The sequence below is a fragment of the Zerene cesonia genome, unplaced genomic scaffold, assembly GCF_012273895.1.
Source record: "Zerene cesonia ecotype Mississippi unplaced genomic scaffold, Zerene_cesonia_1.1 Zces_u004, whole genome shotgun sequence".
In the NCBI taxonomy this organism is placed as follows: domain Eukaryota; kingdom Metazoa; phylum Arthropoda; class Insecta; order Lepidoptera; family Pieridae; genus Zerene; species Zerene cesonia.
The window spans coordinates 2,058,256-2,071,808 of record NW_024045134.1 but is presented as its reverse complement, the minus strand read 5'-3'; the positions used below and the strand labels follow the sequence as shown (position 1 = coordinate 2,071,808).

The 13,553-nt window shown below is 36.3% G+C and overlaps 2 protein-coding genes and 1 long non-coding RNA gene across 3 annotated transcripts; 1 reads left to right on the top strand and 2 right to left on the bottom strand.

The window, feature by feature from the left end:
* Positions 1 to 1,710: 1,710 nt before the first annotated feature.
* On the bottom strand, positions 1,711 to 10,614 carry LOC119838689 (ATP-dependent RNA helicase DDX42). The gene is made up of 15 exons (XM_038364768.1): positions 10,205 to 10,614; positions 9,572 to 9,662; positions 9,024 to 9,190; positions 8,269 to 8,509; positions 7,706 to 7,862; positions 7,248 to 7,387; positions 6,688 to 6,787; positions 6,240 to 6,368; positions 5,485 to 5,659; positions 4,952 to 5,048; positions 4,278 to 4,428; positions 3,574 to 3,767; positions 2,746 to 2,855; positions 2,170 to 2,293; positions 1,711 to 1,853 (listed from the first exon to the last, which is right to left on the bottom strand). Exons 1-15 carry the CDS (start codon positions 10,438 to 10,440, stop codon positions 1,734 to 1,736), a joined length of 2,232 nt encoding a protein of 743 aa, XP_038220696.1. The 5' UTR covers positions 10,441 to 10,614; the 3' UTR covers positions 1,711 to 1,733.
* A 142-nt stretch (positions 10,615 to 10,756) lies between these two features.
* On the top strand, positions 10,757 to 11,579 carry LOC119838654. The gene is made up of 2 exons (XR_005288209.1): positions 10,757 to 11,215; positions 11,418 to 11,579. It is a non-coding gene; the product is annotated as an uncharacterized LOC119838654 (long non-coding RNA).
* Positions 11,580 to 11,922: 343 nt separating this feature from the next.
* On the bottom strand, positions 11,923 to 13,313 carry LOC119838616 (partner of Y14 and mago). The gene is made up of 3 exons (XM_038364613.1): positions 13,114 to 13,313; positions 12,644 to 12,913; positions 11,923 to 12,297 (listed from the first exon to the last, which is right to left on the bottom strand). Exons 1-3 carry the CDS (start codon positions 13,145 to 13,147, stop codon positions 12,044 to 12,046), a joined length of 558 nt encoding a protein of 185 aa, XP_038220541.1. The 5' UTR covers positions 13,148 to 13,313; the 3' UTR covers positions 11,923 to 12,043.
* Positions 13,314 to 13,553: the final 240 nt, after the last annotated feature.

Sequence of the window (13,553 nt, the reverse complement as noted above, 5' to 3'; positions counted from 1 at the left end):
CACATCACACTAATGTTATAAATGTGAAAGTTTGTTTGTTTGGATGTATGTCCGTCATTCACACTGAAACTATTGAACGGATTTTGATAAAATTTCGTATACAGGCAGGGTACGAGCTAACGGGTGATAGGATACTTTTTATCCCGATTAAATGCTCGGTTAAATGCTTGATATCCGGGCGGAGCCGAGACGAGCGTCTAGTACTCAATAAACCTTTGTAAAGTCGGTTAAAATCGCAAGGTTTTCCTCGTGTATGTTATCAGACCTCAGATCGGTGTCGTGCTACGGCGCAGTAGCAGAATTAATTAAAACTTCGGCACTATTAGCAAACACGTGTAAGTTCTAACCATGTTATTAATGGAGCCAAGCCGTTATTCGGGGCTGTCGAAACTACATATTATGTTATTCGTTTTGATGCTGAAGTTTTGATTTAGTTCTGTGATTTGTTTGGGGCCTAACCAGGGGCGAACCTACCGCCGTGGCAGCCGTATTAAATATACGGGGCCCCTAGAGGCACTCAAAGGCGTGTGTATCGTAAGAAGTCCCTTGCTTATATTTAGAGAGTTATTTGTAAGATTTAACTAGTTATCCTACTAGTTTCTCGTTTTCTTATTACGTAGTTTCTCATATACTTGTATACCTATGTGTACAAGTACACCTATATTATAAAGAGGAAAGTTTTGTATGTTTGTAACGTTTTCAAGCAAAAAACACTCTACCGAATTTCCAAGTTTTTTACCACTAAAACGCGGCGAATTCACGGAGTGACAGGCTTTATATGTACCACGGGCGAAACCGTATATATAAACAAATAAAGTTCGTCATTGTATGACACAGAGAGGACGTCACTTCGAGCATATGCTAAAATACAAAAATAAATCTTATAAATAATAAATATTCAGTACAAAATTTTTTACTTACTAAGATATGAAATGTATGGAGTGTTTATTTAATGTAGTTTTTGGATATTTCTCGTTTTATTTATAAAAAGTTATTACTGTCATTTTACTCATTGGGTAACGTACTTTCGATGTCAAGACTTATATCCGGAGCGAAGTAATACCCTTTGCACTTTTAACGATTATACCAAGTTACAGGGCGATACAACCCGGGGAGCCTTTCTTTTTATCATATATATCAGTTATTATCATAATCTAAGACAATCCTAATTCCTAATGCGCTTTTGTTTTACTTTTATCAATTAGTTCAGCTGGAAACATAGTGGTTCGGATGTGAGGAAAATAGATTGTTTTTACTGTTTTCGTGGTAATTTTTTTAATTTTTTCTCTACATAAAAATCTTCCTTGCGACAAAAATATGGAATGGTCGAGCTGTTCTCGAGGTGTGTACATGCTAATAACTGTCCGACGATTCATTTTTATTTAAAACAACTTTCAAGTTAAAATCAAATACATAAACGGGATATATTTTCATGATGCACCCATTTCATATACTAAGAAATTGAAACTTAACTGTTTCACATTGTGACATGTGCTCCAGAATATACTATTATCATATCATTTGATTTATCTATTATCTATAATCATATCTTATTAGTACCGATTTCAAGAACTTTATAAAGTAGTGTAGAATTAATATTATTTCTTTATAAACTGGATAAATGACGTCATAAATCCGACCAATTCAATTTCAATTAAAATTTCGAACACCAGGGGTAACATTTATTAACCAACAAATAAAACACACGCATATTATGATACATAATATATTAATCACTCCCAGCGGCTCTTCTTGCCACTGCGCCGCGTGCGCTCGGGCTGCGCGGGCGCATTCACGCCCGGCTGCAGCACATCGCGCGTTTGCTCCCACGAGTGGTCTGTAGACGCTGTGAACTGGGAAATGTGTGTAATTTATTGAATAGTTATTTAAACTACCCTCTAGAAACTATTTTCAAAAAGTGAAATAAAATGACACCGGCAAAGCAGTGAATTTTGAAGTTCTTAAAGTAGACTTTAAGACTAAACAAGTAAAGTAAATCTTCCATCAATCTTCAATCTTCCAGAAAACATTAACAAAATTACTCTACATTCTCTTTCACCGGCTATTCGATCATCTCAGACAAAAAAACAATCTAGTATTATCCTATAATGCACGTATAATTTTTCCTTTTATTTCTACCCTCAAAGAGGGTGACAAGGTGAGGGTTACCTTGTTGTATTGCGAGCGGAAGGCTTGTTTGAGGGAGGCCAGACGATCTGTAGCAGGCCCACCGCTGGGGACGCTCACTATTGGCTCCTCGGTCACGTTGGGCAATCCAGGCCTCTCTTTGTACCTGGAAAAATAATTCAATTCAATGTTCGGAGATTTAAAACAACGCCATCTATTCACACGCGACGTAAACCTTTGAACAGTTGGTAAATTTGATTGCACATCTATACATAAATGCGAAAGTAACTCCATCCATTTGTTCGTCTCTTTTTCTCACAATGCTTACTGATTTACACTATGTTTTGTAAAAACATTTTATAACAATGAATCCTACTAGTCCTACTAATATTATAAATGGGACAGTTTGTAGGGATGTGTGTGTTTGTTGCTCTTTCACGCAAAAACTACTGAACCGATTGCAATGAAATTTGGTACGTAGACAGCTGGACAACTGGAATAACATATAGGCAAGACTTTTTACCCCGATATTCCTACGGGATACGGACTTACGCGGGTGAAACCGCGGGGCGCAGCTACTTTTTTCATACAATTAAAAAAAAATTTAATTAATCTTACCCTAATCCACAGCCGCCTATGTTCAAATTCTTCCCTTTACCCTTCTTGAAGCGCGACTTCCTGAACCAAGCGGACTGCATCGCCAATTGCGTCAACTCTTCGGGCACTTCCTACAGATAAATAATAATATTCAACCATTTATGTCTTTCGTATAGGTATTTCATTGCTACATGTCATTTTAAAACCCCAAACTAGGATGTGTTTTGGTGTCCATCTTCCCTGGTGTTTCTTAACATTTACATAACAAAAGTAATGCTATGAAACACTGCTTTTTAGATAGACACACTTCTCACTTGCTATACGTAAGGTCATTATTTAATACTGGCAATTCTAATCAGGATATCATGAGATTCTTGCATTGTCTCCGTTAAATTGGGTCAAAATCGAGTCCAAAGGAGTTTGTTACATACAAACATAGAGGCAAGGTTAATAAGAATAATTAAGAATATTGGGGGTCGAGCACGCTTCGGCACGAATTGCGCCAGCTCGCACCGGGGAAGTACTACACCCCCACAAAAGATTGGCTTAGTTGTTCGTGCTTAAGTTTGAGTTTGATACTAATATGACTTCGATTATAATTTTCTGTTGAATATAAATTTCGTCACAATGATAATTGGATTGTAATGCCGTGTCTTTTCACTAAATAACAGGCCACGTGCCGTGCCAAAAAAGACGATCAATGAAAGGGAGAGAGAGAGGAGAGAGAGAGAGAGGAAGATAAAGAGAGAAAGATATAGAGTAGGAGAGAGAGAGAAGGAGAGAGAGAAAAGAGATATAGAGAAAGAGATACAGAGAGATAGGATGAGAGGAGAGGGCGAGGCGACAGACCTGCTGGGCGCCCTCGAGGTTGCGCAGCAGGTGCCCCGCGAAGTCCCGGTCGCGGTCGCGCGCGAGCAGCGTGTAGGCGGCGCCGCGCGCGCCCGCGCGCCCCGTGCGCCCCACGCGGTGCGTGTGCGTGTCGATGTCGCGCGCCACCGTGTAGTTCACCACCGTGCGGATGTGCGGGATGTCCAGCCCGCGGGCTGCCCGAACACATCACGTTTCGTTACAAATCACTTTACTTCAACAGACGATAAGATGAAAGGATTTTCTTAATGTATGTCATGTAGTAGGGTGAATTACATTGTGCGATTGAAAATTGTGAAAATGAGCCGACCGAAAGTGATAGTTTCTTAAGAAAACTGTCTCGACGGACCTTTTTGTAACACTAATTGTACAATGATATTATATTGATGGAAAATCATCATTAATGAAACAGAATTATTAAATATTATCAATTCATTTTTTATGTAACAATATCACGTAACGCAACTCACTAAATGAAAACCAGATGGAAGGATAAGCGATCCTTCGAGCTGGTAGTTTATGCAAAGATTTAGTTAAGAACTATAGTAGTACATGGATATTTTCATATGACAGACATTACACACGTTATATTTTTTAAATAAAAACCAGCTCGAAGGACCATTATCCAATTTTTTTAAATATAATTTATCCATAGTCTTTTCTCATAGCCAACACCATCAAATCACCTGCAACATCGGTGGCAACCAGGATGTTCTGCTCCTGCCGCTTGAAGGCGGTGATCACCTTGTTCCTATCAGCTTGTTCCATGTCACCGTGCAGCAGCAGCGCGTCGTACTCCTGCACGCCGAGGTTCGCTGCTGTTTGCTCCGCTTCCAGCTGTAAGAGAGATATATCGAGGTTATCGGATGGTTGAATCAACCCTAATACAGGTTAGGACTCACATTTAAAGATTATGACTGAATTAGCTGAAACTCATGCTTTATGCTTCCAAAAAACGAGGGAGGTTCTCAATTCATAGATCTTTTCTTACAGTGGTAGTTTACATTTTATTCTCTTTGAATATGTAGCTTGACGCTTTTTTAATTCTTTTTACAAGAAATACTATGGATAAATAAAACAATTTATATTTAGTTTAGTACACTTACAGTCCAGCGCAGATTAAATACAATGTTGTTTAATTATTTGACTAGATGCTTGTCCCGGCTACGCCCGGATATCAAGATTCCTGTTTTATCCTAATTGAGCATTTAATCGGGATAAAAATTTAGCTCAAACCCGTCGCATACCAAATTTCATCAAAATCTGTTCAGTTCAGTTTCAGCGTGATTGACGGACATACATCCAATCATAGAAAGTTTCACATTTATAATATTAGGGTGATCAATAATTTTATGTATACCTTTTTGGTAACGAATATTAAAACGCTACCCGCCGACAGGAACTCGACGAGGTTGTGCAGTAGCCACGGCCATTTATCTTCTGGTTTGTTGAATATGCTATAAGAATTGTTTGATGTTAATATCCGATACTTTTCATACTCGCATGTGATAAGAGAGCCAACGTCCGTTCTTCTAGCTATCTCTCTACAATTAATAATACACACAATAGAACGTCTGGCAGAATAACATAAAAAATTGGTGTGGTGTGGTGTGTTATGTGTTGTGTGGTGTGTGGTGTGTGATGTGTGGTGTGGTGTGTGTTGTGTGTTGTGGTGTGTCGTGTGTTGTGTGTGGTGTGTCGTGTGTTTTGTGTGGTGTGTCGTGTGTTGGGTGTTGTGTGTCGTGTGTTGTGTTGTGTGTCGTGTGTTGTGTGTTGTGTGCTGTGTGTTGTGTATTGTGTGGCGTGTGTCATGTACCATGTGTCTCATGTCGTGTGGCGTGTGTCATGTGTCACGTGTCACGTGTCGCGTGTCAGGCGGCGCGGCGCACGTACCGCACGTGCTGCGTGACGAGGTGGCAGGCCTGGCCGGCGGCGCCGTGCTGCACGCGCACGGGGTCGTGCAGCGCGTCGCGCGCGAGGCGCTCCACGCGGCGCGGGAAGGTGGCGGAGAACAGCAGCGCCTGCCGCTCCGGCCGCACGTGCGCGCAGATCGAGCGCACCTGCGGCTCTGCCGGAGAACGAGGCGCGATATAACGCAGTCTGTGACACTCTTTCGAGACAGATCACTACCGCCCGTGTACAATTGGGGAGGTGGTGTCGTTTTTGGCCCGGATGTGGGCCACTATGATCAATGGCACTCGTAGTTTTACAGACGCTCATTGTCGAAGCCGCAGATTTACGCATAGGTGCCGCGTCAATTGATGAAAATTAAATTATATACTACCATTTATAAGTAATTTACTAACATAAATGTATGTCATCTAATTGTTTTAAATAAATAAACAAAATTACACAATATAATACTTGAAATAAACCACAATCCGTGGCATAAAATTTGTGCTTAATTATTTTTTAAATTACATATTAACATACATAGTTTTGTGATGCCCAACACAAACGGTTAAACAATTTGTTTGTAGCTTTTAAAGTTTTGCACAAACAAACCAAAAATCTCTATATTCCAAACAAACAATCAGAAAAATTCCCAAAAATTATGAAATTTATAATCAAAAATAGAAGCTGGCTTACCATAATCCACACCACCCCTATGTATAACTATAACCCGGCCAATGTAAAAATGCACTCACCAAATCCCATATCGAACATTCTGTCGGCTTCATCTAACACCAAGTAGGTGACCCTCTGCAAATTCGTCGCTTTACACTTTATCATGTCTATGACACGCCCCGGGGTACCCACGACGATTTCAGCTCCACCTGTTTAAAACAAAAAACTAAATTGAAATCAACGCATCCGTTCGGGGGTTATGATGCCACAGAGCGACAGACACACACGTCAAACTTATAAGTCCCCTCTTTTCGCGTCGGGGGTTTAAAAACAACCATTATTTATGTCACAGCGGACATCTGAGCAAGTGGTTCGCATGATGGTAAACGATCACCAACGCCCATGAACATTTGCAGAGGGGTGCTGCAAATGCGTTTTACGGGATAAGGGAAGGGAAATTAAATAAACAACAATTTCAAAAATCAACAATGTTTCTCATATAAAATAATTTAAGTAAAAAAATCATACCTTCTAATGCCTTTGTTTGCTCCCACTTAGACCCGCCGCCGTAACAGCATACGCACCGAATGTTATACACTTTGCCGAATTTCTTCGCTTCCATGTAAATCTAGAAGAGAAATTGATGCTTTCAATTTAAACCGACTGCTTTTCATATTTTTTAACACAATATCCATTTTCATCAATGACATTATAAACGCAAAAGTAACGCTTTCTGTTTGTCTGTCTGTCACGCCCAACACAGAGAACCGATATTAATGAAATGAAGACTGTTTGAGACCTAGATCAAGGTTCATATAGGATAGGTTTTTAACCTGAAATTTCTATGAAAACGGTTACTATACGAGTTTTACTTTGACTACGCGGGCGAAGCCGCGGGCGAAGCCGCGGGCGAAAGTATAATCTTAATTTTCACTTAACCGATTATAATAAAATTCGCACACCATGTGCAGTTCGATCCAACTTGAGAGATAGGATAGTTTATATTATGAGCATTACGATAAATTACTAGGTCCCCGCGCGGAGCCAGGGCGTGCAGCTAGTACTCAATAAAATATAATTGAACTAACCTGTTGGGCTAATTCTCTCGTTGGTGCTAAAATCAAACCAATAGGCCCATCCCCGGGTGCTAACTCCTTTTGATCCATGATATGTATCAGCAAGGGCCATAAAAACGCTGCTGTTTTACCTGATCCCGTTCTAGCGATACCTGTTTAGATAAGTTTTATATTATCTTTGCTAAATTGTATGTGAATCTTGAATTGAGGCCAATTCACAATTCAATCATGCTTAAAAAGAAGAATAGTTCACCAACAATAGACCCTTGAGACACCCCTCGCTTTAAACTGTAACTTTCCTACAAAATCCATATTTACATGGAGGCAATCGTAAATTATTAACATTTTCAAATACTGATTTGTCTATTTTGAAATATATATAGTCAAATTTTATGGAAAATTTAACAAAATACTTAAATGCGGTAACTCAAATGCTTTAACGGTATCATAAATTTCAAAGGTTCAATTACCGATTAGATCTCGTCCAGATAGAGCCGCGGGAACACCAGCAGCCTGCACAGGCGTGGGTTGCGTATATTCTGACCGACGAATAGCTTTCATCAGCTGTTCATCAAAGCCAAGATGGGCGAAACTGCTGACTGGTCTTGGCGGTTCGGGTCCCGATATCTGGTTTACATCAAGAATACGTAATTAGTTGGTAAATATCAATACAAATAAAATGTATTGATGACATGTTAAAAGTGGACTTTTACACATCCAATAATGAAAATAAATTCATCCAATGTTTATCTGAACTGAATCATAATCAGATGGAGAAAATATAATAAAATTTAGCTTTAAACAATTACATTCATTGTAAGTTAAATCATTAAGGTTAGTTAATCTTTAGTTAGTAATCTTATATGAGAATATGCATTGATAATATTATATTTCCTAGCCTACATTGGACCTTTTCTAGTAAATTCACTTATTTAAAACAACTAATTCATAACTTCATTAATCGTACAAGCTATGTATAAAAAGGTCCAAAGGGTCCATATTTTACAAAAGAAAAACAAGATATACTACCAACCTGTACACCTAAGTTCTTTTTCAATTCTTCCACCTGTTCATTTGTCAATTTCTCTATATCTTCATGTGGGGTGTAGAAGTTTTTTTCAAATGGTTCATATACAATTTCTGAATGATCTATGGGAGGTAAGGGGTCTATGAACTTCTTCTTTGGGGGAGCAATGGGGTTGCCATCTTCATCATACTCAATTTCAACATCTGAACCATCATCTGCAGCGGAGAGTGGATTTTCCTCCATATATCTGTAAATGAGAGTTACATAAAAATTATTTGTAGGACACTAAAGAGACACCCCATTTTCGATTGACATATTGAATTATATGTAAGATTTCTGTCTACTAAGAAAGCAGACAGATGAGATGAATATATTTTGCTCATAAATAAACAGTTCCCTCAATCAGTGAGTCCGATAATAAAAGTGCAACAATGCAAACCATTTAGAAATTAAAAACTTTTTAACGGATTTTAAACGCGATTTATTCATTATATTATTAACATCTGTCTCCCCGTGAGCACGCTCGCTCTAAAGTGTTCGAAACGTCGGGTCGAATACTCGCGTAAAATCAAACACAAGAAAATACAATGCAAACCATCTAATAATCTGAAAGAATAATTTTGATACATTAAAAATCTATTAATTTTGCATAGTTATTCTTGTGAATCCTGACTATGAATACAGACAATAAAAATATCAAATAACTCTACAGTTTTTTTTTTAACCACCTCACCACTGAACTAGTAACTGGCAAACCTTACTTATAGTAACTTTCTTCATCATCCATTTCATCAATATCTCCCCTGGTACCCCGAGCTGTATCACCCTTGCCCGAGGCCTCATTCTCTTTGCTTGTTTTCAGGTCCTTGGCTGCTTGCTGCTCCAATCCAGCCATGTATGCGTCTAAAGGGTCCTCTTCTTCTATGTCCTTTAACAATGTTGTATAATTAAATTCATTAATTTATAACATATCATTTACAACAATATTTTATATGTTTTATGTTTTAGGAACCATATGTTTATGAAATTCATATGCTACATTACATTTGACTAGCTTTGTCTTGTCATTTTGAATGGTGTCTTGTGTGAGAGTGAGCCCTTTTTAGTGTTGATGTTACAATTTAACATAACCTGTGCTCTTCATCAACATTAATATACTAAATATTATACAATTATACTAAATTAAATGATAAGTAAATTTGTTTTCCCTTATTAGTATAATGACATGTGTAAAAATAACATAAATTGATGAGATCCCAAATTAAGACTGTAATTCATAATGTAAACAAAAACCTGATACCTGACTTACCTGAGAGTTAGACATATCATTAGAAGGGCTTCCTGGCGCGGGGATGTATGCAAGAGCAGGTGTTGGAGGCTCGTCATCATCATCAAAATATCTGCAATTAAAATCATTACTTACTTATTTACTTGACAGTTCTTTATCTGAATTACGATTGTCTTTAGGTGCTAATTAGTCAATAATTCTGCAGTATTTTGTGTCCGTGGTATATATTTAGTTATATAATTGTAATTATTACCGCTATTTCTGATGATTGAACAGATGACTAATAGTTCATGAGGGCTAAATTAAAGCTGATAAATCTTTGTTTTCAAAATATGATTAAATTGGATAAGACATTTATGCAATACCCGACAAGTCATGTAAGTTCACTTTGCTGCTAAGCACACGAACAAACAAAGCTGCAGCCCGTGACTTACAATCAATTTTATTTTAATCCTACCCATATTATCCAATATTATAAACACATCAATTTATAAAATATATGAAAGATCGTTATATTTTAAGTGAAAACTACTGAACCGATTTTGATGATACTTAAGTATATGAATATCTGTTTTTGTCCAAGTCGTCTGCGGGTGAAATAGCGTAACACAGGTAATAATAAACAATATACTGATTAATTTGTAAATGACTTACTCATCTTCTGTCTTTGAGCGTTTCTTTCCCGAGGTCCCCCAATTGCCGGTCATAGCATTTTGCGTGATAGAGTTCATAGTTGAATAGCCTTGCTTGGACAGCCCCGTCGACGGTGGAGGAACATTATGCATCGACGCCGTGGGAGGAGGCACTGCGTGTAACGACACATTCGAGGGATTCCGTTTGGGCATCGAAAACCCAGCAAAACCAAAACCTTTACCTCCATTCCCACTCATTTTTGTTTACAAAATAATTCCTTTAAAAATTTTATATGCACATCACAATATTATACAAAAATAAAGACGTTAACTGATTTGTTTCACGAATACCATTTTATTAATAACAAAAATAGCCAATTTCGCTAAATCCACTACAAGCACAAGCAATTAACCATAATATGACAATTGACATTTAACGAATTGATTTTGACATTTGAAGGCAATAACACTTGATGCGTTCAATGTTTGATGATTAAAAAAAAAAACTAATGTATGTACCTAGGTAACGAAATTTTAAATGTTAGTATTCACACATCACAACGCACCTACGAAATCACAACAATAGTAACCGAATGTGGAGAAAAAAGGAAGCAACAGAGCAGAAAAACATCAATACAATATAGATTATATTTTGGCTGATAAATTATTTATTGTCATTACATTATAAAGTAAACTTGTCAAACTAGTTTGACAACACGAACAAGTTGTGAATGATCAATGATTTGAAGCTAACTTCCTAATTTCGCAGTTGTTATTACAAAAAGAACGTAAAGATTCGTAGTTATAAGAAACTTCAGAAACTAAATATTTAAGAAAAATGTATTTTAAACTATTAGTTTTGGTGTTTTGTTTGCTTGCCATCAACAATGTTGAAGCATCACAAGGGTACGATTTTGGCGATTTTCTAGCAACTGTGTTAGGTATTGGTATCGCAGTAACTGGTATTCTCGCATGTTTAGGAAATTACGCTCGTCAAAAGGCAAGGAACGAATTTATTTAAATCTTTTATTATGTAAGTATATTTGTATTAATTTTCGGTGTATTACTTTGCTACTTTAATCAGATTTAACTGGCTGACGGAAGCCATTGAAGTAGAAATAATAGGTATTTTAACAGTTCCACAATGTTAATACGAATGACGTGGTATAAATTAATTTCTGAGTACATTTTCACTACCTAATAATCAATTTATCACTTTAAATTGTTTTTTGCAGAGTCTCTTCTAACCACAAGGAAAGATGAGAAATTATTTATAATACCATGGCACCAAAGGCGTTTGAATATTTGCAAGTTGCAGTCTGTAGGTCTTGTTATAGCACAAATCATTAACATCATGTCAGATTTGTAACTTACTGATTATATTATTATCTATTGTCCCAGCTGTTTTAATTATATCCTTATCTATTCCATGAAAATTATATATTATATACACTCATGATATAATAAGTTAATACCATGCAACTCTACTCTCCAAAACAGAACATAAAATAACTAGCTTTTTATATAAACTAAAACAATAATTTGGATATCCTTGAAGTTAACAGTTGCCTAAGTCATTTGTTATGTGTATTATAATAGCCAACCCAAACAGTCAATTATGCTCACAAAATCAAAGATTTGTTATCCATTTTCTTCATGTTATATTGTTTTAAATATTGTAATACTTGCATAAAATAAAAACAAAACACACCTTTGGCAACTAAATAGTAAAACACAATCAAGTTTGTAAATAATTTTATTTTACAAGTGCAAATAGATTTCATGCACATTTATTTAAAAAAAATTTAATTAAATTGAGTAATTTATTTTTAAAATGTTATATTATGACTCTTTTGTTTTCTTAAACGCTAGCTTTTTCTAATTCTTGTATTGCTTGAATGATATCATTTTTCTTTGTTAATTTCTCTTTTTGATCTTTGTCAGGGACAAGGGTCCCTAATTTTATTTTCTCCTCCAATGTTTCAATATCTCGGAGCTTTTTTCTTAGATTCTTGAGTTTTTTATTGGGATCTGAAGAGGGCTGTGATGATTGCCCATTAAATGTTGGTTCTGTTATACCACATTTTGCCAATTTTTCTGCGACCTCCTCTGCACCTATAAATAGAAAGAGAATTCATATGCCATTTCTTGACATTACCAAAAGCGTAAAGAAACAATAATTCAAATAAGGATTAAATATTGGAACAGATAAATTTGACTAAACATTGCCTTCTCTAACTAACTTTCATCTTGTAACTTAAGTTGGTTAACTTGTAACTAATAATATTATCATTATCATAATTAAATTGATTTACATTTTTTTCTAATAATGGCCTTTATTCATAACAAATAGACAATTGTTTGGCATATGTTTTATTAGTGTTATATGTCATGCAAACAGACAATATCAAATCTATGACCACAGTAAATACGGAACTTATGAAATAATCACATAACCAACCTGTCTTCTTTTTCTTTTTCTTCTTTTCTACATTGATAATCATCCCTGGTATTGGTTGTATAGTTCCACCAGCCTTCTTAGGTTTTCTCGCTTCTGCTACTATTTCGGGGGTCAAGCCAACTGGTAAACCAGTGTTTTGTCTAGCTTTGAACTGCTTTCCTTTACTTTCGTACAACGGAACTTCTTCTTGGGGCACATAACCGTCTCTCACCCGCCGCGGTTTCCTCCATGTACCATCGGGACGTTGAGTAGCTGGTATAAACTTGCTTCCTGAAAATAGTTTTGTCCCAGAAGGACAATCTAAACGTCACATTTTTTCGCGCTAAACGTGAGCTGGGCAGATTCGTGCAAACTTTGTTTGAGAAAAACTATTGTAGATTTAAACTTGCAAAAATAAGATGAAGTTAAGTTATGGTGATTCTGTTTATGAAAGATTAACATTTGTTTTTAATATACAAACATTCTCGTACCATCTGCGTCATGTTGATAAGTTGTTGTTGCCATCACACTTCATATATTGTGTATTTTAAAGAAAAAATAACTTTCTACATTCAATTAGATTGAGTTCATTTATAAGTATATTCAAATAGAATCCTTTTTCATTCCCGAGAGCTAAATACAGACGTTATAAGAGCAGCTTCCATTATTGAAGCCAATTGACAGTACACTGACATTTAATTTTTCGTTTAACAATTCTGTTTATTGTAAAAAGATTTGATACCTATACTAGTGACGAATGTTTTTGAGACCCAATAGCTACATATGTGGGTGCTAGGATCGAAAATAATAATCGAATACTTAACTAAATAATAACCAAATTTGTAAATTTTATAAGGTAAGTTACGTTTAACAGACGTTTTTGGTATAAACATTTGCTAAATTTTTCTTACAAAATTTAGATATAAAGGAA